Source organism: Crotalus tigris, unplaced genomic scaffold, assembly GCF_016545835.1.
Source record: "Crotalus tigris isolate CLP2741 ecotype Arizona unplaced genomic scaffold, ASM1654583v1 scf7180000019100.1392032, whole genome shotgun sequence".
Lineage (NCBI taxonomy): Eukaryota > Metazoa > Chordata > Lepidosauria > Squamata > Viperidae > Crotalus > Crotalus tigris.
The window spans coordinates 879443-906601 of NW_024097375.1; the positions used below are offsets into that span (position 1 = coordinate 879443).

General features: G+C 37.1%; 3 protein-coding genes across 4 annotated transcripts in view; 1 reads left to right on the forward strand and 2 right to left on the reverse strand.

The window, feature by feature from the left end:
* Positions 1-2557: 2557 nt before the first annotated feature.
* On the reverse strand, positions 2558-10696 carry MYL5 (myosin light chain 5). The gene is made up of 7 exons (XM_039359701.1): positions 10544-10696; positions 10103-10210; positions 7285-7360; positions 6681-6785; positions 5479-5557; positions 3578-3626; positions 2558-2722 (listed from the first exon to the last, which is right to left on the reverse strand). Exons 1-7 carry the CDS (start codon positions 10544-10546, stop codon positions 2624-2626), a joined length of 519 nt encoding a protein of 172 aa, XP_039215635.1. The 5' UTR covers positions 10547-10696; the 3' UTR covers positions 2558-2623.
* Positions 10697-12445: 1749 nt separating this feature from the next.
* Positions 12446-17991, forward strand: ATP5ME (ATP synthase membrane subunit e). The gene is made up of 4 exons (XM_039359708.1): positions 12446-12591; positions 14978-15032; positions 15793-15891; positions 17807-17991. Exons 1-4 carry the CDS (start codon positions 12556-12558, stop codon positions 17827-17829), a joined length of 213 nt encoding a protein of 70 aa, XP_039215642.1. The 5' UTR covers positions 12446-12555; the 3' UTR covers positions 17830-17991.
* Positions 17992-19867: 1876 nt separating this feature from the next.
* PDE6B (phosphodiesterase 6B) overlaps positions 19868-27159 on the reverse strand; it is a 35120-nt gene continuing 27828 nt past the window's right edge. For both annotated transcript variants that reach the window (XM_039359702.1, XM_039359704.1), the window contains 3 exons: positions 26516-26599; positions 22602-22755; positions 19868-21839 (listed from right to left, as the gene is read on the reverse strand). In XM_039359702.1, coding sequence (XP_039215636.1) covers positions 21784-21839; positions 22602-22755; positions 26516-26599 — 294 coding nt within the window. In that variant the 3' untranslated portion in view covers positions 19868-21783. The remainder of the gene's footprint in view (positions 21840-22601; positions 22756-26515; positions 26600-27159) is intronic.

Here is a 27159-nt window from a genome sequence, read left to right on the forward strand (position 1 = left end):
GTTAAGATATTTGTCAACATTTGACTTAGCCCTATGGCCAAACTGACTTGCTTGGTCAGAAAAAAGAATATGTTTATTGCTGAATGGAAAACCGTAGTGAACTTTTATGTAAAACAAAAAAAAAATGAACTTATGATTTGTAGTTTAATAATTACTTAGGATAGGTTATAGAAGTAAGAGTCACAACATAACTTTAGACAAAGTAAATTTATAAAACTGCTATAAAGAAGTTCAGAAACTACTTCGTATCTTTTTTCTTTTTAACATTTTTTCTTGAGCAATTAGCTGTCTTTTTGATCTTTCTTTTTCCTTTTTTATTCCTTACTCTATATTAATCTAAATTACTTTTTAATCTTTACAAAAGTTTTAATAAAATTATATGTACATATTTTAAAAAAAGTTTGATTGAACACATAGACTCTTCTAACTGTGGTAAAAGTGACAAGCAAAAATCCTTGAAATGACTGGGTCCAACAAATCAAATTCCTAGATAGAAAAGTATGTAACAAGATATATTCCCCAGTATCTAAGAAGAACATTCTCTAGAGAACGGTTTAAACAACTTGTTTCATAGTAAAATATGGAAGGTCTCATGAAGAAAGATTGTGTATAGGTGGTATACCCGGTTTAGAAAATATTGAATCTGTTTGGTTGCATACTATATTCTGCAGAAAGGTATATTTACTTAATCCCTTACTTAAAAAGTTAAGAAATATTGGGACACCCAGGCTAAACTGTCTTCTTGCATAGAAAAAAATCAGCATAATGCTAGGGAGACTACAATTTTAATATCAAAGACCATTTTGAAGAGAATGGATTACCTATTAGGGTTGATTGCAGGTATGACAATTTACTATGAATATATCTATTCTTTGATACAGTCAGTTAATCAGTAAATTTTCTTGTATCTTGACCAAAAAGTGCAGTCGTGAAAATATTGTGAGTGTAGTTTCCTTTCCATGGATGGAGGTGCAGAGTTAATTGAAGACCTAAATCTATAATGCAAAATTCTTACTTTGTATGGCTTTGGAACTTAGAGTACATCCTCTCTTGCTATTTCCCTTTCGAAATCCGCTATTCCCCATCTACTATGAGTTCTGTAAAAACGTGAATAGTTTTCCTTTGTTCCCTTCATGAAATCCATACATACACACAAACACATATGTAGTCACAAAATGAATTTTGTTGAGGAACAGATGACCACTGAGAGACAGCCCATCATAGTATCTTTTTTTTCATATTCGCTTTTTTCACATTCACAGTAGATTATCTACTTTTTCTCACAAAAACAACCCTGTAAAGTAGGGTGGGCCAAGGGAGTGATGTGAAAGGCAGAGGGGATGGCCTTGGGGAAAGAAAAGAGTTGCTACCGAGACAAGATAAAAGAAGATTGAGTCTGGAGCAGAAAGATAACTCTGGTAAACATCTTAGACAAAATCCTAGTTCTCACAGAGATAAAGTGTGTGTGCGCATTTGGGCTTACAAGATTCTCTTACTATAGTTTTACAATAAAAGTAGAACTGACCTATATGATATTGAATTCCTAGTCTTATCAACCTTGAAGAGCTGAGATTGATTGTCCCAAATCAATGAGCTTCAATCCCTGACTTGTTTTTTCACCATTTTGGTACAATCCTGTTCAATTCTTGGAAACTGCTTGGACAAGGCTCTGCAGTTTTCTTGGGAAGGTTTTTCAGAAGTGCTTTGGCTATTGCCTCTTTCCAGGGGCTGAGAGAAAGTGACTAGCCCAAGTTCACCCAGCTGGTTTTGTGCCTATCGTGGGACTAGAATTCACAATCTCATGATTTCTAGCCTGATACCTTAACCCAGGGTTAGGCAACCTTGGCTCTTTTATGACTCATGGACTTCAACTCCCAGAATTCCTGAGCCAGCCAGTTGAAGTCCATGAGTCATAAAAGAGCCAAGGTTGCCTATCCCTGCCTTAACCAAACTGACCCTCAAGCTAAAAGGTAGGTCTCTTTTAATCACAACAGAACAATGTCTCTCATCCTGATCTCTGTTCAACACATACAAGTAGCTGCACAACAGATTGCTTGGAACATTCCAGGGCAAAGGTATTTTTTTTAACAAACCCTAAACCTAATCTATTTTCAAGAGGATTTTAAATCTCAATTACATTAACGGTCAGATAGTCAAGTGATGCAGATGGGACATTTCTAGGTGGCTGCGATCTCAAATGATGTGTTTAAAACTAGAACAAGGAGTATTCTACCACAACAGTTTATGCAGCTGCTACCATTCCACTGTTTCAAATATTCACCATGAAGGGAGAGTCAGTAACCATCTGGAATACACAAGATGCGCCAACTGAATATTTGATCTGCATAACAGTATCCCTACAATAAATGCTAATTTCAAAGTATATTTAAAATGCAATGTGAAGGTACACACTATAACTGTTCTTGTTTAACTGTTCGGTGGCACAAACACACAACTGAAATAATTGATTTGTGTGTTTCAAGTGACCTTGGTAATAACATCAGTTCAATATCTGGAAAGATGGCTGTTTAAATAAGTGTTTCAAATCATAGAGAAAGCATGTTTGCCATTTTGTTTAATTAATGTGACAGATGTTAACACAACTTCCTAAAGCTGATGATTTTCATTCTTTTTCATCTCCGTGTGTGATGGTGTAGCAGAGAGCTTTGTAATCCAGATTTCCTGCCGAGTCAATAGGGGAGCATTGAAACATCTGATCCATCTGTTCAGCAATAGAAAAAGGAAGAGTTTAACCAAAGAATTTGAGCAGGACAAGCCCAAAGACCACTGCAAAGTGATTCTTTAAAGTCTTTAAAGTTGGAAACTGTAGAAGCATGTCTACTGAAAAATTCCTGCTAGACTCAAAAAAGCATACATTTTGTTTACAGAGGTAACAAAACTAGAAGCTGCTATCTCAGGGTTCTCCATAAAAGTTTTCACACAACTGAAATTGCCATTCATCAGGACAAAAAGTAACTTCAACAAAGCAAACGTATTCCATTAGCTACCTTCTGCCTGATTAACAGTAATGATTAACTAATTTTTCTAAAAAGCAATAATTTAGTGTGGCCACCAAGTACATATTACATTAGCTCCTGATTATAAGTATAAAAGAGGTTAGAAGTCATCTGCACTTTCTTTAGATTAAACCTGGCAATCTTTTTGTTTTCAGTGAGAACCAGCTCTTTATCAAAGAATTCATAGTTCAGTGATCACATGTTCATGTTGCAGACAGAAGCCAATGAACTTAATCTCTGGCATCAAGAGTTTAGCACCCTGCAGTTGAACAGTTGTTGCCATTTGATTTCAGCCAGGTGACAGATGCTTCAGTGATCTGGATTATGTAAAGCCGCTTCATGGATCCTTATGTCACCTTCAATGTTTTATTTATTCAAATATGTTATAATTTTGCAAGACAGGTTTAAATGGGTTTGGAAGAAATTTGTTTTGAATTTGTTGGAATAAGATAGTAATTAACCCAGTAACAAATATTCCACCATACCAGCTACAGAATTTGATTTTTAATTGGGATGCTCCTAGCTGCATTCTAAAAAGTGCCTCTCTTAAAAATACAGACCTCTTCTGCTGAAAACCTATCGCCTTGTGACATCATTAAGCGTTTCATACTGTTGAAGAAGCAAAGAAAAGATGTGTTTTAAAATTTTATAAAGGGTTGCATGTAAAAAAAAATTGCATATTTGTCCATTCCTATGTGGGAGAATGTTTGCTGTACCTTTCTTTCAATGAGATAAGTGCCACTGAAGTCTTGTGCATTACTTGCAACATATATTTTATATGTCTGTGTGGGTATCTCAATTTACTTGATTATTTTTTTTTATTTTTATTTTTTCTTTTTCTCTTTACAAAACAAAATACAAAGTACATTTTTCTTTTTTCTTAACAATACTATGTCCTATATCTCTTACATTTATTTACAATTATTTACATTACTTCTCATACTTTTTTATTCCTCAATTCTAACCAATTGTAATACATGTCCCATATCTCATAAAATTCTGTAGCTTCCTAGTCTTTTATTTCTAGAGTAAGTTTGTACATCTCAGCACATTCTAGTATCTTGTAAATAATCATTACATTTATTGGTATATTTTCCCTTTTCCAACATTGCACATAATGCAATGCGTGCAGCAGTTATTATGTGTATAATGATGTATTGAAGTTGTTTTTCCATCTTTGGATTGATTATGCCTAATAGGAATATTTCGGGTTTAAGTTTAATTTGTTCTTTTGTTATTTCCTGTATCCATCTCCTTATCTGCTCCCAATAAGTCTTTGCTTTGGGGCATTGCCACCACATACGATAAAATGTTCCCTCTTTATTTTTACATTTCCAACAGTCCGGATTCATATTTTTATATATCTTAATGGCACCATGGAAGATATAATCTTTCTAGATTAGAGATCTAGAAATATTACATGCCAGTTTTTACTTTCTATCTGAACGTGTATTCAGGTTTGTCATGTTTTTGCCCCAGTTGAACATGGTTACAAACAGGAACTCTAGGTTGACTCTCATCCCTTTCCTCATTCTGAAGATATTTCAAGGTACAAAGTACAATTGTCACTTCTTTTATCTTCCTAGGTTTCCCAGTTTGGGCCTCTGTGTGTGCTACTTGTCTTTTAACTGAAGATTCTGATTTTGCTTATAAATAAACTATCATACTTCTTCCGAGGTACAAATACATGGACCATATAAAAATTGGCAGCTATAGCCATTCAACTTAGAACCTATCTAAATCAGATTGAGGCCAATTGCCAATCATCTTATCTGATTATTTCATTCCATATTTTATATCCCAATATGCTCTATTACCTTGTTTTATTTGATGTGGCCATTAAGCTCAATAATCAACTACACTACTTATATGTATATGTTATTTTTCTTATTCTATTATTATACTTTTATTGCTGTACTTTTACATCCTTTAATTTACGTTATTTGTTTTATATATATTATATTTATATATACTTGCCAATTTTTATATATGCATATTGATATTCACTTAACTTTTTAGGTTTTCTATTGTTGTTTTCTGGCCTTATGGCTGTAATGAAGTGACTTGATTTGATTTTCTTATTTAGCTCCTTTCTGGAAGGGGAACCTTTGCAGAAAGAGCTCAAATCAGAAGTAACAATCTGAGAAGACAATTTAAAGGGACAGATGCTTGCTCAGGTCATCTGCCTTCTGGCTGTTTAGGACTTTTAAAAATTTATACCAAGGCTTTGAACTGAGAAAGAAGTTGAGAGCAATTTTCATTACTTTGGCATAACTTTTTGCATTTTAAATATTAGATTCTAGCCTAGAATGCATTCAGGAAGAAATATCATCCCTGTTATGTTCAATACAAACTGATAGTATGAATTGCTTCACAATGAAAGGCTCTGATTATTTTTTTTAAATGTGCTTTAATTTATGCTATCTGATTCCCAATGACCTTTTTGCCATCTAATACTTACTAATCCTTGTTAATATTGCCTTTAGCTTCTGGATCAAACATTTTAAATGCAGTCATTATAGTCTCTTCAGTATCTGTGCCTGCAGAAAATAATGAGATACAGTTGAATTTGTTGGAAATCTTGTTCCTTGTGAGCCTTAAAATGTTAGACTAGACTAGAGGATATAGCATCAGCTTCAATTGTTTTCAATAATTTGTTGTAGTTTTGAGGTCGAGCTGCCTCACAGGACTGGGCGAAAAACACTCAGCATTGTCTATGGTCCCTTGATGGGTTGACAAGTCATTAATCTATAAAAAAGGGATTGTTTAAAGGGAAAACAATTGCTTTGGTTTGGAAAACTAAAATTAGGACAACAGGAATTAGGAGTTCCAAGTGAAGTCTGTTTCCAAATAAATCAGTTCATGCCTCTCTCAGTTTTCCATTTGAATACTCATTTTCCAAACCGAATTTTGTTCTAAACATAATTTTGAACTTATTTTGAGCGAAAATGCCACTACAAAATTCAAAAGTATATGGATCTATGTGGATCAGCTCACATCAAAAGTGGTGAAGACTCAGTTTGGCAACCCCCAAAGTTTTCAACATTTCCTATTTGTTTTTATTTTAATTTTTATAGCCATTTTTATTACAGGACAACCTCGCCAAATAAGGAGATTTGTAGGATCACTATTAAGCTCATTGTCCTAATTCAGGACAAACAATAAGGTGACCAATCGTCCTCCATTAGGGAGGACAGTCCTTCTTTTGTAAGTTCTGTCCTCTCTCGAAAAGTGTCCTCCTACATGTCCTCCTTTTCGATATTTGAAGACTGATCTGTAAATCTCTGTATTTGATTGATGCCGATCCGATCCATTGTGTGTGATGTGACGTATTTGTATTTGACATGATGATTTGTCAAGGCTCGGTACAGTGCGGTGAGACGCGATTATGAGACGCATGCGCTCCGCACAGGAGAATTGTTTTGAGAGAGTGCGCCATGCGCAAGAGTGCGCCACATGTAAGTGGCTTTGTTTACTTCTTACCAAAACATGACACGGCACACACGCACGCATTAGACTCACTTTTTTTTTCTTAAATTTATTTGTGTCCTCCTTCTCATTGTAAAAAAGTTGGCTATATTCTATATTCCACCTTACAAACAGGAAAAATTCAGGCTAGGTTTTTGGAAAAAAAATGGCTTCATAAGATAGTGCTAAACTTACCACTTAACTTTTCCCCAAATAGATTCAAAAACATGGTGAAATTAATAGGTCCTGTAGCTTCTTTAAGCATAGATTCTAATTCATCATCTTTGACATTTGTTTTACCTAAAATCAAACAAAGAAATTAATTGCATCTGTCTTTAGCTGTATCAGATTTACATGGATCTTATTGATGGTAAATTCTATAACTATTATAAATGTCAGCAAAAAATATTACCCGTTTCAAAAAAAAATCCAATTTCTAATTACCCGTTCCCCTTCAATTTATAATTATTTTAAAAGAGCACAAAGAGCTCAAGCAATTAATAACAAAAGTAGATTTTAAACTGACCTTATCTGCAATCTCCTTGAATCAATGGGGTAATATACTTGGAAATAGATTGAGAAATTATTTTAATTTACATTTAAATTATATTAATATCCTATAAATATATTTGCCATCTGCTCCTCTATAGAGAAGAGTCTGATTTTAAAGCTACTCTATTTTATTGCAATTTATTTCTGTTCCTTGTATTCTACTTGTGTAATTATTACTGTATCAAATTACAAAAGAAAGGAAAACAATTGATTTTAAATTGAGATGAAATAATTTCATAACACTTGCCCAATGATGCATAGGTATCTTTTAGGTCTTCTTTATCTATGAATCCATCTCTGTTCTGGTCAATTAGGGTGAAAGCCTATTTAAAAAAAAGGTATTTTATATTATTTATCCATTAGTTACTAATGCCATTTCAATCCTAATCATATTTACTTGGGTCTAAGTCCAATGTATTTCAATGGATAGGAAATTGGCACGAGAGCTTTTTCTATATTCCAACATTTGGAAAAGCAAAAATGTGATGGTTAAGCTTACACTTAGAGCTGTAGACTTCAATTTTTTTTCTTATCAAATACATTCAAACATACTTCTAAGCCAGGATTTAACCATGCCTTTTGAATAAACCTAATTGTCTGTATTCACCCGTAGTACTAAGCCATAGCCCAAAAAAACCTCAGGATACTTTAGTACAAGATAGGAACACAGCCAATAATGTTATGGTTATATATCAACTAAAATGCTAACTCGTCTCCCACCAACCAATCCTGAGAATTATGTTTTGGTGTGGAATACTGATAGTCCCATTAGGTTCATTATTGTAGTTTCATTAGGTTAATCATTCCTCTTCCAGAATTAGAGTTACAAATTATTCTATGGGAAGATGGAATCATTACTGAATAGGCTCCTCTGTTTGTTAGCAATGCTCTTAAATTTAGCTATTTGGACAAGCAGAAATGGAACATATGAATTTCTACATAATCAGCTTAAACTGGGTTAACAGTAATTCCCTTGATTCCAAGAACCACAAATACTGTAGTTATATGACATATTGTATAGTAGCCATGGAAAAAACATTGAACATCACAATAAATAGCCATTCACAGGACAAATTTGGGGGAGACTAACGACTGCTTCAGTAATATAGAGTAAGGTTCTCAAGCTTAGCAACTTTAAGATGCGTGGATTTCAACTCCCAGAACTCCCCAGTCAGCAAGCTGGGAGTTGAAGCTCACATATCTTAAAGCTGCAAAGATTGAGAAAACCTGAGCTTAGAGGAATTGGCTTCTATGGGTTTGAGGGCCACATTGGGCTTGACTTGACAGGTTGAGGGCTTCATTTCCAATGTAGGAAGGAGCAGGATCTCCAAGGTGCAAAGTAAAGGTTTCCTCCATCCAGTAGAGTCAGACTCTAGAGCAGTGGTTCTCAACCTTTTTAATGCCGCGACCCCCAACCGGTCGTAAGTCGAGGACTACTCAACCGGTCATAAGTCGAGGACTACTCAACTGGTGCAGCACCGTTTGCAGAATGGGACTTTTGGCAGGCTCAGCAGGGCAGAGACAGCCTGGACAATTCCTATTGGCTTTTGAAAGCCAAGAGAATTAGACTCTATTCAAGAGAGTCTATTCTATTGGCTTTCAAAAGTCAATAGAATAAAAGGGAGTAGCACAGCTAAGGAAAAGGGGGAAAAAATGGTGGACTGCGTTGTTTGGCGACCCCCGTGAAATGGTCATTTGACCCCAAATGGGGTCCCGACCCACAGGTTGAGAACCACTGCTCTAGAGGATGATGTTCATCTGCATTTCCTAGCCAAGGGAGCCAGCATTGTCTGATGCTTCTTCCATGGTCATGTGGCCAACATGACTATATATGGAGGCAGACGGAACATTGTTACTTTCCCACCAAAGTGGTACCTATTTATCTACTTACATTTGCATGTTTTTGAATTGCTAGGCTGATAGGAGCTGGGGTAAGAATTAAGAATTAATTGGAATTAAGTGGGGGGAAATAGATGCCCTTGTAAAAATGGGGGGGGAATTAAACCCCAATGAGGCTATGTTTTGCAACCCTGCCCACAAAAGAAATGTCATTGGGCCTTGCATTACCCATCTGCCACACTTTTTGCATTCCTGTAATAGCAAAATATTTTCTCAAATCTTAAACATTTTCATCCAACTTTGTGAGTCAAGCAGCAAAATGTTTATACCTTTGTTCCTTTCAAACATGAAAAAAATACATGTATTTATTTTTACTTCAAACAGTTTTTCAACTGTAGACAAAGGAAATATTTCTTTTCTTCCCATGAAGAATGAAAATTTGAAATGACATTTCAAATGACATAGGTAGACTGCCACTCGTGTCAGAAATACTTTTGTCTATGTTTCTCTCATCTCCCAACTACTCTGAGCAGATCTGTAGGCTTGGGAAGAGAAAAAAAAAATCCCACTAGCAGAAGTTTCATTCCATTATGGGATGAACTCCTTCACACAAGCCATTGTGAATGGCATGAATGTTTTTTTTTTCAAAATCGAATCTGTAGACATAACCTACTTCCCAGGTAGATTATTTGTATATTATTTATTCTGCTTTACATTGTCTATGGTGAAAATAAAACAGGAAATAATCTACAGCAATCTTCCCTGGGCTGGTGTCTTCAAGATACATAGATTAAAATTTCAGAATTTCTTAACTAAAATGGCTGTTCTGAATGTTCTGGGAATTGATATCCATGCAGCTACAATGGGCAAGACTGGTCTAGGGATTTATCACATTACTTATGATTAAAAGACTATCTTGTTAAATTCCAACAGCTTATAGAATGATGGCATGTGATATACTAACAAGAATGATGTTCTTAAATCAAATACAAAATTCCAGAGAGAGAGAGAGAGAGAGAGAGAGAGAGAGAGAGAGAGAGAGAGAGAGAGCCTCTGATTTAAAGGAAACTATGCAGATAAATATTCATAGTAAAGATTTCCTATTTTTAAAGCACGGTAACAAGCCAGTTGTGTTGGATGACAATGGGTTAAGCTTGTCCAGTTTTTATAATGGAAGTACCCCTTATGCGCAGCTTAAAACATCCTAAAGGGAAAAATGTTCTTACTTCCTTAAATTCTTGGATCTGGGTCTGTTCAAAGTTGGAGAAAACATTAGAGGAAGCCCTCTGAGCACGCTTGGCACCTCCTTCCTTCTTTTTCGTTTTTCGGCTGGCCTGAAATGAAGAGAATTATTAATTCAGTTAGATAGTACCTTGTTCTGATTACACAGTTAGAAGTAAATCGGGCAGCTGATAATAATTCTCAGGTTATTTTCCTAAATAACAAAATGCAGCCTTGATGCTATAATGTTTTATACATACTGTCTTGTACAAAAGCGACAGGGTATACAGACTGTAGTTTGGAGTTGTACATGAAAAAAGGCGGTTTATTTTTTTTTAAAAAAAATATTTATCCTCTAAATATTTACCTTTTAAGAGGTTACTCAATCAAGTTGGTGTTATGAAAACCTTACAGACATCATTTTTTTATATAGGTTAAAAACTCACCATCTTTCCTGGAGAGATTCTCTGTTTCTCTGGGAAGCTGTCTGTATCAAACACTTCTTATATGTAGAGGAGGCTCTTGTCTTTACAGATGGCATTCCCAAAGAAGATCTCAAACACTGCAAGAACCTCCAGCTCACAAGATGACTCCATACTTGGTCAGAACTGCAAGATACCTTCTATTCCCTGGTGAATAAACAAGAGTTACTTGAAGTTGTCTAGTAAGACATTCCTTCAATTGCTATGAGCTGCAATATCTATGGTGGTGAATTCAACTGTCACTCAAGCTATTTTTGTGTACCTTTTGAACTCATACATTATAACAGAGTAAGAACAGTTTCTCACTGGACAGCGATTAAACAAGTATTAACTTTTTAAGGAAGACTTGTAAATTCTCCCCCTGTATATTCTGAGAAATACATCTGGAAGATGCTACATTGGGAAGGAGCAATTTCTTGATATAATTCATCATGATTTCTTAGAACTAAACAAAATTTGATTTCGTAGTTTCCTCCATACCTCAATAACAACAACAACAATAGTTATTGTTACTGTTACTAACTGGAAATAGAAAAAATCCTGGAGAATTCATCATGAACTTGAATGGGGTAGAGTAGACCTTGATGGTTTTGACTTATTTAAACAGGTTAACATATTCAGTCCCAGCCATTCCTATTTATAGAAAGCTAGATATCCCTTTGAGTATCTGGATTCACACAACATGGTAAATCATAAGTCATAATTATACAATCATAGTTGCCATCATACATAAGCAAACTGCATTGGGGTTTGCTTTGAGTATCAAAATTTAAATGTAAACAATTCATTTAATTTATTTAAATGATTTATGCAATTAATGAATTACTTTATGATTTATTGCAAAATGAAATATTACTAAACAAACATTTAAAATGACCGGCCTTGTTAGAAATATTTATGGTCTCAAAATATTCTTGTGGAATAGTTTCTTGCAGTTCAGATAATTTGCCCACAGCTGCTCCTGCTAATAATATTCACTGATTATATTGTATTGTGATATTCTCCCTGGGACTTTGGCAGGCTGTGTGTGTATCTTTACTCTCTGCTGTTTATCTCTTCTTTCAGATCCAATTTAAGGAAGTTTTAAAGATGCTGTGTCTTAGAGTAGTTGAAAACATTTTCAACTTGTATCTTTCAAAACATATATTATTCTTTTTAAGTAAATCAATAATAACAGGCTTTTCCAACTGTTTGATGAATTAATCATGGCATATAATTTCTATTTCATCAAACAATATATAATGTAAAAACCCTTTTATTTGGATATAAAAATGATTAAATTCATAAATACTGTATAAATTATGCTTATTGGCTTACACTACTAGACTGCTGTGTGGTTGGTCTACAGCAGGGGTCTGCAACCTTGACAATTTTAAGACTTGTGGACTTCAGCTCCCAGAATTCCTCAGCCAACATAGCTGGCTGAGGAATTCTGGGAGCTGAAGTCCACAAGTCTTAAAGTTGTCAAGGTTGCAGACCCCTGGTGTACAGTACACAAACATAGGAATAGACATTGTTAGAATAAACCTTATATTCTAAGACCTTTACAAAATATCACCATATAAATATGTTGATGTTATTTACAAAGGTAAAGTTTTCTTTTTATTTGATTTTAAATATAGTTCAAAACGCTAAAAATGCTATGTTAAAAAGAAAATTAGTCGCAGACTTTCCGTGGGATTCCTCAGAGGCATATTCTGATATCGTGCCTCTCACAGGGGTTCTCAACCTTGGCAACTTTAAGACTTGTGGACTTCAACTCCCAGAATTCCTCAGCCAGCTTTGCTGACTGAGGAATTCTGGGAGTTGAAGTCCACAAATCTTAAAGTTGCTAAGGTTGAGAACCCCTGCCCCATTTTCTATCTCTATCTTTCTCTCTCGTTTTGTATCGTCGATGCTGCTACGTCAAAGAACGCGCCTGCGTTCTAAACGGCTTGGTGCGTCACATCCGTTTTTCCTTCGACCGGGAGGAGAAGATGATTCCCCCGGTGGAGGTTTCTCCGCTGATCAAGGTGAGCTGAGACGCCGCGCGTGCCACTTCGGGCTTCCGCGTGTATGTTTGCGTGGAGGGGGGTGCAATTTGCACGCGCTCCGTCTCGTGATGGGCGAGGCGTGCAAAACGGGGGAGGCCCACCGGCGTCCCCATTTAGTCGGAAGGTGGCGGTGGAGGTCACGGAGAATGGGGGACGGTGGTGGGCCCGTCTCTTGCCCTTTCGATCTGGCTGCAGATCCAGAGTCTTCCACGTAGACTCGTCTTTCCTGAGTTTTCGAGTGAATTTCTCTTCCCTCCGTCTCTTGCTCAAGGGGCGTCTTGTTCAATAAATCGGTTTTTTTGCAAAACGTGATAAAATAACCTTTATGGTAGCTTTTTTTTCTGTGAACACACTGGCACACATTAAAAAATGAAATTCTGATGCTCGCTGTCTATATATATACATACATACATACATACATACATACATACACACATGTGTGTACACATATATATACACACACATATACATATATATGCAGTATATATACAAACATATACACACATTTATTAATCACAGACCATTTACAATACATAAAAAGGTGTCTCATTCAGACTCTTCTGAGCACTTAACAAAAAAATCTTAACAAGATCTAGAGGTGCCCAAAGAATTAAAAAGATTTTTTATCTACAAACTAGCTGTATCAGAAAAGTTCTTGTGAAATATAATAATGATAGCTAAATACATCCATCATGGAGAGTCTGTCTTGAATGCTGTTTAAAAGCCATTTTGGCTTTGCCAAATGATATATGTGTTAGTCCTGTCAGGTAGTCCAGACAAGAAGAACTATGAGTACCAGTTCTATCTTTGTTGTAATATTACATTAAAAGCAGTAATTGTTACATTAACGGAAATTTTATAAGTCTGAAAATATTTCTCCCCTGCTTTACTTTTACTTTCTGGAATGCTTTCCTGGTCCTTTCTGCTTTTGTGGGTTGAGATGTTGTTTACATTTATTTATTTATTTATTTATTTATTTATTTATTTATGGGACTTATATACCGCTTTAAGTGCGAGCACTCTCTAAGCGGTGTACACCAGTAAGCAATGTATATATATATATATATATATATATATATATATATATATATATATATATATATATATTTTACATTGCCCCCAACAATCTGGGTCCTCATTTTACCTACCCCGGAAGGATGGAAGGCTGAGTCAACCTTGAGCCGATGAGATTTGAACCGCTGACCTGCTGAACACAGTCAGCTAAAGTGGCCTGCAGTACTGCACCCTAACTGCTGCGCCACCTCTATAATCTTCAACTCCCTTTTGTCTCGCAAGGATCTTCCAACATACCATTATAATATAAAAATATCTGGGAAATCTTTGGAAAACATGTTCAAAGTGTTCAAACAAGTATAATTATTGCTATTTTTGTATTCTGTGTTTTGTATTCTGGTTACTGCTTTTATGCTGCTAAAAGCAAGTATAATATATAAAATTGTATAGGTAGTCCTTGACTTAAGACCAAAGTTGGGATCAGAATTTCTATTGCTAAGCAAGGTATAGTTAAGTGAGTTATAAATCAGACCTGGGCATTTTACAGCCCTTAGGCCACATCTAGCTCTTTGGTTGTCCCTGTCCAACCTGCATGACGTCAATCAGAAATTAGAAATAAAATGTAAATAAATGCACACTATGCATTCAATACAACTGTATTACTTTTCTTTTGAAGGTGACTGCTTTTTTTCCTATTTACTTATGGCGTGCGTGCATGCCTACACAATTTCACAGCCTATTGGTTCGGCCTTCCATAACAGTCCCAGTTCCTTATGTGGGGAAATTAATTGTTCACCCCTGATTTAAATGAATCACTGCCATTGTTAAACAAATCTGGCTTACCCCATTGACTTTGTTTGTTGGAAGCCAGCTGTGATCCAGCCAGCAAATGGTGACCATTTAACCAATTCCAGGACACTGCAGCCATGATAAATACATGCTGGTTGAAGCATCTGAATTTTGATCACATGACCATGGGGAAGCTATGATGATTCGAAAGACATTTTTCTCAATGCTGTTGTAACATCGAATGGTTGCTAAACAAATGATATAATGTGTATACCATTTTATAACAATAGTGGGTATACAGAATGATATAACAGCTGTGCGCCGCGGGATGAACGAGACCAACGGGGCAAATGAGGGGAGGGAAAGTGTTAAGATCATGGCAGATTCTGGCCTATACGGTGAAACTAGGATCAATTACGGGAGAGCAAGGGGCGGGTAGACCAGTCACACGCTCCATGTCTAAAGGGCTGAATATATAAAGCATTGGAATGTCTCAATTCAGTGTTCTTGTGAATTAAGTATAATATTCTTTATGGTTTACATTTCTGTAATTTATTTAAAGTTCTGCAGATACTCCGCACTGCTGTTGGGAATCATTTATGGAGCAAGAAGATATGGTAAGTGGTTAACAAAAATAACCTTTTTGGTTATGTTTGTATTGTGAATAGCTGATGTCTGGTTTAGAAAATATATCAGTAATGCAATTAAACAGTACTATAACATTTTTGCAATAGATGCATTTACATCCAGGTGTTTCATCTGGCATCTTAACAGTTATTCACAAGCATCTTCTGAGAAATCTTAGATCACTTCATGTGAAAAAAATAAGTGCACAAGATTGCTTATTGTATATTGATATGATATCAACTTATTTTTTATTGCTCCTGGTTGGAGTTGGCATTTATACTTCAATTATATATACAATTTGATGCATATATTTATTGGTGCATGAACATTATGAGCGTATTCAGTTTTATAAAGCATTTTAAAAAATCAGTATCAGTAAAATGGACAGCATATAAATTTAATAAATCAAGAGCATTAAAAAACTTGTTAAAGAGTCATTCTGAATGTAGAAGTTTAGGGCTTATTAATAGGTAAAAATATGTAAAGTATGAAATAGTATACTGTCTATACTTACCTTTTTTATATTTTGTGAAATTGCATCTTAATAATTTAGTTAAATATTAGCAATGCTAAAAATGGAGAACAAGCCTGATCCACTGTGAAGCTAAAATTATTCCAGAGACCTATGTTAAATATTTTGTATAGTGAAACTCCACCTGCTTTAATGAATTGAAAGTAAGGAACTATGAAACAATAAATCATAATGCATTTATCTTTCCTCTGAATACATATTGTTATACTTTACAATAGCTTATTTGAAGCCTATCGCTGCAGAGGATAGGATAAGAGAAGCAGAGGAAAGAGCAAAACAGGAGGAATTGAAAAGAATTGCAAAAGCATTGGAAGAAGGTATTTTCTGTAAATTTGTTTGATTTTGACAACAGTCTCTAAATCAGTGGTTCTCAACCTTCCTAATGCCGTGACCCTTTAATGCAGTTCCTCATGTTGTGGTGACGCCCATCCAGCTGGCCGGGGGGTATCAAAAACTTAACCAAAAAAAAGAGGAAAAAATGGGAAAGTATAGGTAGTCCTCGACTTACAACAATTCGCTTAGTGACTGTTTGAAGTTACAACAGCACTGAAAAAGCGAATTATGATCATTTTTCACACTTATGATTGTTGCAGCATCCCCAGGGTCATGTGATTTACATTCGGATGCTTGACAACTGATTCATACTTATGACGTTCACAGTGTCCCAGGGTCACGTGATCAATGGCCAGGGGGCGTGGCCAGCTGATCAGTCAGGTTGCAGAGTGCCTGTGGGGGGGGGAATCTGTGGGTCTCTGGGATGGGACTGGGGTGGGTGCCTGCCTTCCTTCCCTCCCTTTTCTCCCCTTGTCCCTTCCTTCCTTCTTTTCTTCCTTTCCTTCACCTCCCTCTTAGTCTCTTCCTCCTTCCCTCCCTCTCCCATTGTCCCTTCCTTCCTTCTTTTCTTCCTTTCCTTCTCCTCCTTGTCTCTTCCTCCTTCCCACCCTCTTTCCCTGTCAAGCCCCGGTGGGCTCAACATGAATGGGTGGAGGAAGAGTCGAGGACAGGCAGGGTGGCAAAGGAGACCGGCGGCCATCGCCAGACCTCCCGGCTGACAAGCGCAAATTTCGGGGTCGTCAGCTGACAGGCGCAGGAGTTGGGTGCTGCGGCGGCCTCCCCTTCACTGACCTGCGTGCACGAGAAGAAGTCAATCCGGTTGCTGCACAATGAGTCTCTGGGGAGGGCAGGGCCTTGCTCTGCGCCTGTGCTCTTCATGCGCCCCTGCAGGGCACATTTGGTAGAGTTCATGCAGACTGCCGCCAAGCAGCATATTTTCCACAAACAAGTGAGGTGGAGCGGAGGGGGGGAGGGAGAGAAGACGGTTGACAAGCCCTGCCTAAGACCATCGGAAATATTGAGTAATGATCATAATATTTTACCCGTCTTCTTTGTCCCTTTTTAATCTTTTTAATTTTTTTTACCTTCAACAGAAAGTCCACATAAAGTTTCTAGTCTTTCAAAAACGTCTTTCTCCTATTTTTTTATTTCTGATCAAACTGGCCAGCTTTAAACATTTCTGCAAATTCCGTTAACTTTATAATCCAATCTTCCACTGGAAGTGTGTCATTGCTTTTCCAAGTTTGTGCATACAATACTCTTGCTGCGCAGGAAAACAGTACTTCAGGCGTATGCTTCTGGGGGACTGCGGGAAATGATGAAACATACTTCATGATGCAAACACCATGGATTATATGCTTGAATCAAATGTTTCCATGTATGTCATTTTTCTTTTATTGTGGTTGGCTGTGGAGGCCTATCGTCTCAGGCATCAGTGGAAAGAACGAATCCTATATCATCAGAAGTTTTTCCAGGACAGTTGTTGATTTCCATGAATGTGCTTCAAGAGTGGCTACATTTGATTGTACATGATTCTAAATATTACTTTTAATTTGGGAAAAACATAGTATAAGATAAGATAACCTTTATTGTCATTTTTTTAATGTGGGCACGACGGCACACATCAAAAATAAAATTTAGTTGCCCGCTCTGAAAGTGAAAACACATACATGACACACACCTAAACATACTACAGTATGTACAACATATGTATAGACCCACACCCCTACATATACATAACAATATTATTGTGTCTTTGATCATCTGGCAGCTAAGCTATCATCAGTTAAGGAGAAATATATTTCATATAGCTTCCTTCAAAACTCTGTTTAAAACCTGTGTGCACTTAGGATGTATCTTGGTGCTGGTTTTGCTTAATTGCCTCTTTTTCTTTTTCAGCTCAAGAATCAATACTGAAATAAACCTCCTCAGTCCTCATCTTTATCTCCAGTGCTTGAAATGTTGAGGCAGATAATTCTGAATGGCTAAAATACATTTATTTACTTCAGTAAATAGACATTCACGACTATGTTGCTTTCCTTAATGTGTATAGTGCTAATTAAAAAAGAAATGACAAAATGAAACACAATGTGCTGATCTGATTTTGTTCTTGAAGTCCTTGTGTTGATGCTGGGATTTAGCCCTTCCAATATAATAAAGCATTAACTGTTCAGCCACTATGCTAGAGAAAGTCCGTTTGTATTCTGTCTGAAATGAATATATATATACTCTAGTGCTAGTGATGTTAGCGCTGATAATGTTACCTAGCTTGGATAATGAAACATCTGCAAGAAAACAGCTAAGCTTGGAGAGCACCAAGGACCCCTCATTTCAACCCTGAGCTGTCCAATTTAAGGCAAATGAGGCTGAAATAGCTATACTAGTCTCCCAATAACTCAGTGTTTCTCAACCTTGACAATTTTAAGGCATGTGGACTTCAATTCCCAGAATTCCACAGCCAGCATTGCTGGCTGTGGAATTCTGGGAGTTGAAGTCCACATGCCTTAAAATTGTCAAGGTTGAGAAACACTGCTTAACTCTTTGTCAGCCACAAAATTTTGAATTTATAGTGTTCACAGTATGTGAGGTCTGCCTGCAAAACATGCTCCTACATTGGAGCGAAATGCAGAACAGACTGATTTATATTTGGTAGACCGGGTGCCTCACCCAACAGACAAGATACATATCCTCCCTGGTTTCTGCTGACAGGAGATGGGGAACCTGTGGCAAGCTGCCCAGGTTCAAATCTCTGAAGGGTGTGACTAGCTTTTTAGTTTTCATCAGGTATGGATTGTAAAGACATTATGTCAGACTAATGTTATTCACATTTGCATACTTAAGAAAGGTTTGGAAAAAATCAAATGAAACCTATTGAAATCAATGTTGTATTCTATTAGAAATATTTGAAGTGCAGCAGTCAGATCTTAGGTGAGGGAAGAAGTGCTCATTTCTTAAAGAGGTTTAGAAAGGGGTAATTCAGTTCCATTGATAACATTTTTTCTAAAGGTACATATGTTAGATTATTTATAATGTGTACTCCCAAGAATTATAAATTAATATTCATTAATGATTAATAATTGAAAGAAAGCAGTTATTGAGCATATAACTGACAATTTAGCTTTTCCCAAATGCCCTGGCTATGTTTTTTATTAAAACTACAATACTAGTTATTATAATGAATGAAAGGTGGATGCACTGTGATTATTAAAGAAATATCGCAACCCCATAAACACAGGTTAAATCTGTTGTCATCAAGATATCACAACAGGTTGGCTGGAAAGGGAATATTCAAATAAATAATAGTGACACAATCAGAAGGCACATTTACTAATAAACAGGCATTTGAAAGTCGTAGTCTTCTGTAAGGTAGACTGTATCTAAAGAAGATGCTCCACACTGTTTGGAGACACCTGACTACTATATATGACGAAAGATATATGTTAAGTGGTAAAAGGACAAATGTTTTTGTTGGTGACTAGATAAACTCTCCTGAGGTTCATTGGGAAGCAAGCTGCTGTGATTAAGAATAGAAACATTGGTCTGATCCAAAGAATATTCCAATTTCTGCTTTTTTTCCATTGTATGAAAATAAGCTTTTGCTGACCAATGTGAACTCTACCAATTGGAAAGCTCAGACTACCAATTCTCAATATGGGATGTAGATTTTCTTAACTTTGCACTACTATGTAGTTTTCGATTTCCTCAGAAAACTACCTGCTGGTAATAACTTGTGCACTAATCAGTAATCCATTTTCATTCTTCCTGATGCTCTTATGCCAAACCTCATCAATATACCTCATGCTATTTGGCTGTTGCCTTTTCTCTATTCTTTTACCTAGAAGTCGGTATTGTATCCATCTGCATGTTTTATTTTCGCATTGGAGGGAGCCTAGACACAGCATATGCTGAAAAAAAACTGAGAACTGTATTTAATTGAAAGACTTAAGGCAGATAGATGAATGAATGGGAGGTTTTTAAATATTTTATTTTAAAAAATAACTCTTTTCAAATTAAATTTGTACACAGACTTGTGAGATTTTAACTACAATTATACAGTCAGTTACCAGAAACTAGTCTCTAGCCTTGCTATCATATTTGTAATATGTTATCCAATTGTGTCTGATTCATTGTAATTCTATGGACCAGCTCTCTACACATTTTTTTTATCTTTTATGCCTTTTTAATTTATTTTATGCTTTGGCTAGCAGTAGCTTTGATAGTATCTACTTACCGTATTTTTCGGCGTATAGGACGACTCGGCATATAAGACGACCCCCGACTTCGGTGCCGATTTGCATGCCTAGAAAGTCGTGTTATACGCCAAAACTACCGTAATTTCCGGCGTATAAGACGACCCCCGACTTCGAAGCCGATTTGCATGCTTTAGAAAGTCGTCTTATATGGGTATCCTGTTTTTTTTGGCAGCCTCATTGCCTCTTACTGCTGACCATGCCAAGGATAACTTCCTTTTCCAGTGAGTTTGATTGGATGACATGACTGAAATAAGTACTGTTAAGATAGAATTTTGTGATTTTGCACAGCAGTGATATGTCTGGTACCGTATGCTCCAGTATTTGTTTGCCGCCTTTGCTGACCGAGGCATGCTCAGGAGCCTTCTCCAAGACCACAGCTTGAGCAAGTCAATTTTCTTCTTGCTTAGTTTTTTCATGGTCCAGCCATAGGTAGCTTTGGAAACATGATAGTGCGGAATGATCTGCATTTAGTTGCCAGGCTGATGTCCTTGCTTTTCCATATTCATTTCCATGCTCATTTGTGATGTAAAAGCAATTTGCTTACATACAGTTTAAGTTCTATTTCATTCAATAGTACTAAATTATAATTCTGGATGCTCAGTCCCCAATTCCTCCCATGTTTTTACAGAATTTATTTTTACTGGAGTTGGGCAGCCAATAAATATGAATAATAATAATAATAATAAAATTCAAACCATGAATGCTTATATGCTCTGCTTTCCCATTATATCCCCTGACATTTTATTTCATGAAAATAAACTGCATTTGCCAATAAGTACCAGCTCTTCTGGATGTTTTAGTGTTTATTTGGTCTACATAACAAATTATTGCTTTGGATCTAAAAGGAAGCCTCACATTTGTGTGTGTGTGTGTGTGTGTGTGTGTGTGTGTCTTTAAGCTGGGATTTACTGCTTTCAATACAAGGGACCTATTCCGTAAGAACAGGTAAAGGCTAATGTCCAATGCCCGATTTGAAGCTTAGACCCTCTACATATGACAAAAGGATTGCAACTTAAATGTCTTGCAGATGCAAGATTTGTGGTCGTAGTGGGTCTCTTCCCCAGTGATTTGCATGGGGATAGACTTCATTTTTCCCCTTTAATGGCTGATTGTATCCTATCTATAGATTAGCTTCTCCTTTGGATACACTGCTGTGAAATAATTCATTGTAGAGATTATTGATGAGAGCACCTTAGATTCTCCAAAGCTTTGTTGTGACCCTGCTTACTTTCAAACTACTTCAGCCATGATGGGCCTTTGCTTTTATAAATCAGTCTTGAGAAGCAGTTTATTCTAGATTTCTAATAATATAGCCCCAAAATACCATAGGAGGCAGAGAGTTAGTTCAGTGATACAGAATGTTCACATAGCTCACACATGTCTGCATGTCATGTCCCAGAACAACTTTAGAACATATAATGGCATCTTCAGCTATTTAGCTATATATCTCAAGTTTTTCAAGGGGACGGATAAATGCAAAGTTTGCATTTGAAAATAGACATTTGATTCTCTAGATCCAGGTTGCTATGACTCTTGTTCATCGGTACATGAGGCAAATCTAGTTCTGATGTATATGTCAAACAGCCCTGACTTATTGTAATCTTGCATTGTTAATGTGTTGACCTAAAGAATGCAACAAGTTGAAGATGAGGTAACAGGTCCTCCATTGGCCATTGGTGCTGCAAAAGAAAAGAACAATGATTAGCTGAACTCTTCCATGGGTATCAATTTAAAAATCGGCTATGAAGAACCATCTGCTTAATGTTTGCATGCCAGGCACTGTTTTAATTTTAGGACATGGAAGCTAACTGAACTGAGAGGGGAATGTCAAAATTGATTGGATTTTGGAACTGCTAGAAAGGAAGAATTTTGTTGACAGAAAAGAGATAAGTTTATAAAATTGATATAGATGAGGATGGATGAAAGGGCATGACTAAACGTGTACTTCATTTAGAGAAATTGCTAGCTGTGCTCTAAACCTAATTCCTGCTATTGATTTTGTTCTTATTGCTTTATTCTTTAAACAAAGAACAAAGGGGGGGGGAGTTAAAAAAAGAGGAAATGCCATGAGTAATATGCAGTTAAGTTTTACATGACAATTTCAATAGAGGATGACCGTGTTTCATTGAAATTTATTCATACTCAATCTATGTATATAAGCAATTTGTTTATAAATCATAAGTCATACCATGTCTTCAATCCATTGAGCAATTGGGGGTCATATATTAGTCTTTCCAATTTTGAAGGAACCTCTCCTCTTAACCATAGCAAAATAAACTAACCTTCCTCCTGTACATAGGATGCTTTGATATTTTAATATGTTTTATCAGAATCGACTCTCTCTTTCTCACACTCACACACTATTCAGGTCAGATTATTTAAAGCCAGTGGCTGGAAGGAGAAAGAATATTAGGGAGCCTAAGTTTCATTCCTTTTCTAACCTTGAGGAGCATCTGGCTTTTGGTCCTTCTTCTCTTCTTCCTGCAAGGCTGCCATCTTTGCTTCATACGCGTCAGCCAGAGCTTTCCACTCTTTGCGATTGTTGAGTAGTCTTTCATACATCGGCAGAATTTCAGGGTGGAACTGTGAAAATTCCTACATGAGCAAACAATAGAAAGAAGGATCCCAAGTGAATGATCTCCAAGTCCTTTGGCAAACTTGAGCCTCCTGCAGTATTTGTAGCCATTGCCAGTCATTGTAATATCTCCTTGTTAGAGATAGTCTTCAATTTATGGCCACAAGTGAGCCTAGAATTTCTGTTGCTAAGCAAGACAGTTGTTGAGTGAATTTTCATCCATTTTACAACCTTTTCTTGCCAAAGTTGCTAAGTGAAACACCGCAGTTATTAAGTTAGTAACACAGTTGTTAAGTGAATCTGGTTTCTACATTGTGTTTGCTTGCCAGAAGTTCACAAAAAGTGATCACTTGACCCCATGATACTGTAACCATCATAAACACATGCCAGTTGACAGGCGTCTAAATTTTAATCACGTGACTGTGGGGATGATGCAACAATTTTAAGTGTGAATGACAGTTATAAGTCTCTTTTTCCAGTGCTGTTTAAACTCAGAATGGTCACTAAATAAATGTCTTTAAGTTGAAGACTACCTGTATAGCTCTTTTGAACTCAATTGCTGCAGCCATTCTCTTCCTATAAAGTCTGAACTGTATGATCATCATCAGCCAAGCATGTTGGGGATAAATGTGGGTCATTTACCTGTCTGATATTATTATTATTATTTTATTTTTAAAATTTATAAGCCGCCCCACTCCCATAGGACTCTGGGCGGCTAACAATAAAAACAACATAACGAACAGTACAATTACAGTCATCCAGGGGTCAGATTTTATAAACCCCAGGCCTGCTGGAAAAGCCAGGTCTTAAGCAGCTTATGGAAAACCAACAGGGTGGGAGCGGTCCTAATCTCCTGGGGGAGCTGGTTCCAAGACGTGGGCGCCATCACAGAGAAAACCCTCCTCCGTGGCCCCGCCAAATGGCACTGCTTGGCCGATGGGACCTGAAGGAGGCCCAGCCTGTGGGATCTAACCGGACGTAGGGAACTATGAGGTAGTAGGCGGTCTCGCAAATAGCCTGGCCCTGAGCCATATAGGGCTTTAAAGGTAATGACCAACACCTTGAATTGGACCCGGAGACCAATAGGCAACCAGTGCAGCTCACGGAGGATAGGTGTAACATGGGTGTATCGAGGAGTACCCACTATTACTCGCGCGGCTGCATTCTGGACCAACTGTAGTCTCCGAATACTTTTCAAGGGTAGCCCCATGTAGAGAGCGTTGCAGTAGTCCAGACGTGAGGTGACAAGGGCATGAGTGACTGTAAGGAGAGCCTCCCGGTCCAGGTAGGGTCGCAACTGTGCAACAGATGAACTTGTGCAAAGGTCCTCCCAGCCACAGCTATCAAATGATGTTCCAAATTCAGCTGTGGATCAAGGAGGACACCCAAGTTGCGAACCCGCTCCGAAGGGGGTATATTTTTCCCCGCAAGAGTCAACACTGGACAGTCGACATGATCCTTGGGAGACAACATCCAAAGCCACTCGGTCTTGTCAGGATTGAGCCTGAGTCTGTTAACGCCCATCCAGACCCTCACGGCTTCGAGGCAACAGCCCATCACATCGGCCGTATTATTATTATTATTATTATTATTATTATTATTATTATTATTATTATTATTATTATGTGATGATATCCATCCTGATAACAATGTGGATGTTTGAACTGAAAGTATTCCATCCTGTGACAATATCTGTAATACCTTCAATTCAAAAATCCACTTCTGCTATCTCAGGTCTTTGGTAAGGATAGGTAGACAAAAATGCCAAATCCAGTCTGAACATCTGCCTGACTGTGTGATGACCAATAATAACAATAACAGAGTTGGAAGGGGCCTTGGAGGTCATCTACTCCAACCCCCCCTGCTCTGGCAGGAAACCCTATACCATTTTAGCCAAATGGTTGTCTAATCTCTTCTTAAAAACTTCCAGTGTTGGAGCATTCACAGCTTCTGGAGGTAAGTTGTTCCACTGATCAATTGTTCTAACTGTCAGGAAATTTCTCCTTAATTCTAGGTTGTTTCTCTCCTTGATTAGTTTCCACCCATTGCTTCTTGTCCTGCCCTCAGGAGCTTTGGAGAATAGCTTGACTCCCTCTTCTCCTGAGATATTGGAACACTGCTATCATGTCCCCCCTCGTCCTCCTCTTCGTTAAACTTGACATATCCCATTCCAGCAACCTTCTTTATATGTTTTAGCCTCCAGTCCCCTGATCATCTTTGTTGCTCTTCTCTGCACTTTTTCTAAAGTCTCAACATCTTTTTTACATTTTGATTTGTAGAACAAGAATAAGCTTAAGCATTATGATTTGGGATGTAATTGCCTTTATAATATTGATTTTTATTTATCTTGAGGCATTCCTCAGGAAAGCTAATTCCATTTCCTGGTCATTTCAACTACCCCTTTCTTATAAGCTACATTAAGCATCCTTTACACAGCAAAGATTTACCCAAGGTTAAAAGCATAATTTGCTTCAAGAAGAGAGAAGGGTATCTTTCAAAAGTAAAACCTTTAATTGGAAATAAATCTGACATCTTTCTGTTTTGCTTGATGATTTGCTTATTTGTTGTAGTCACTGGAAATCCTAACCTAACTCTACCATCTGTTCATTAAGAATACTTTTTACCAAAAATAATATCGGAACTTGAAGAACACATCTTTGGAAGACGAGATATTTTAGAAAGGAAGCAGTGAATGCTCTCTTGTCCCACATAGAGCTGATAGACATTTTTGAGATTGCAAAATCATTTTTCTCAAGCATCTCAAAACAACAGCTAGGTCAGTTATCTTCCTCACCTAATAATGCAAATCATTTGCAAGTTCCATTATGCAATATCAAACAATGTAAAATAAAGATATATAAGGTAGAATTCTTGATGTTCTCTGAAGTTCTCTGATTGATTGAAGACAGTTCATCACCCATCTAGGTATGGGAGAGTGTGGGTTTGTTTTCTGTTTGTATATAACAGCTTCCACTTTTTGTGGGAGTATAGTTTTTTGGGGAGATATTTTTGTCCCTACGCTGATGTTGCTCATTTTCAAACTTGATCCTTTCTCCTTGTCGTTCAAATTTCATCAGATTCTGTTTGGTTTTGGAGAGCTGTCTTGTTGACTGAGAAAGTTCAACCAATTTATATAATTTTTTCCCAATATCCCACTGGAGAGGATAGAAAACTCAGAAAATGCTAGAGTGCCACTCTAGATTCTCATTTTAAAAATAGTGAACAAAAAAAAAAAGCTAGTTCCTGAACCAAAAAACAGAAAAGGAAATAGAAATCTGGCTTCTTAACTCCCAAAAGATTTGTACTAAGGTCCTATAAGGAGAGATGTTGTTCGGGATAAAAAATATCTGCCTCAACCTGGTATAAACAACTTAATGCCATCCAGATGGTTTGGATTACAATTTTTATAATAGCAATAGCACTTAGACTTATATGCCGCTTCACAATGCTTTATAGCCCTCTCCAAGCGGTTTACAGAGTCAGCATATTGCCTGCCAACAATCTGGGTCCTCATTTTACCGACCTTGGAAGGATGGAAGCCTGAGTCAACCTTGAGCTGGTCAGGATCGAACTGCCGAACTGCTGGCAGCTAGCAGTCAACCGAAGTAGCCTGCAGTACTGCATTCTAACCACTGCTAATCCCTTGCTATTGCTTATGTTTCCTGAAAGTGAGGGGAGATGAAATCCAAATCACCTAGATGAGGGCAAGAGGTTTCGTAGAGTGACTTAGATTTAATAAAGGTTCCTGGACCTTATAGATCAGATCATTAATCTGCTTACCTTGTATACAAATGTGCACACAAAGTCAATGAAGCCAACTTGAAGTTTGGGGAGCTCAGCAGCTTTTCTTCTGTCCATCATAGGCTAGGAAATAATAGCAATGGTTGTAGGCACACTCATTAAATCCTCTTAAGAAACAGAGTTTTGAAGTCTGAATTATAATGTTGTCAAGAAACTTTAGGGTTTAAAGCACGCTATTAGTATAGGTAGCCCTTGACAACAACCACAACTGAGGTAAAAATTTCTGTTGGTAAGTGAGACATTTGTTAAGTGAGTTTTGCCTCATTTTATGACCTTTCTATCCACAATTCTTAAGTGAATCATTGCAGTTGTTAAGTTAGTAACACAGTTGTTAAGTGATTCTGTCTTCCCCGTTGACTTTGCTTGTCAGAAAGGCACAAAAGCTGTTCACATGACCCCGGGACGCTGCAACCGTCATAAATAGGAATCCGTTGCCAAGCATCTGAATTGTGATCATGTGACCATGGGGATGCTGCCATGGTTGTAAGTGTGAAAAATGATCATAAGTCACTTTTTTCAGTGCCGTTGTAACTTCAAAAGGTCACTAAACAAACTGTTGTAAATCAACAACGACCTGTAATGAGCCTCATAACTTTAGTGCAGGAGTCTTCAAACTTGGCCCT

Excerpts from the sequence above, each read along its gene's own strand:
- MYL5 (XM_039359701.1), bottom strand. Across the intron at positions 3,627-5,478 it reads GGCAATATTAACAAGGATTA|TATGAAACGCTTAATGATGT; the intron begins GTAAGTATTAGA and ends CTTCTTCAACAG. Across the intron at positions 2,723-3,577 it reads ATAGGTTTTCAGCAGAAGAG|ATGGATCAGATGTTTCAATG; the intron begins GTCTGTATTTTT and ends ATTGCTGAACAG.
- ATP5ME (XM_039359708.1), top strand. The coding sequence starts at position 12,556 with ATGATTCCCCCGGTGGAGGTTTCTCCGCTGATCAAG. Across the intron at positions 12,592-14,977 it reads AGGTTTCTCCGCTGATCAAG|TTCTGCAGATACTCCGCACT; the intron begins GTGAGCTGAGAC and ends ATTTATTTAAAG. Across the intron at positions 15,033-15,792 it reads TTATGGAGCAAGAAGATATG|CTTATTTGAAGCCTATCGCT; the intron begins GTAAGTGGTTAA and ends ACTTTACAATAG.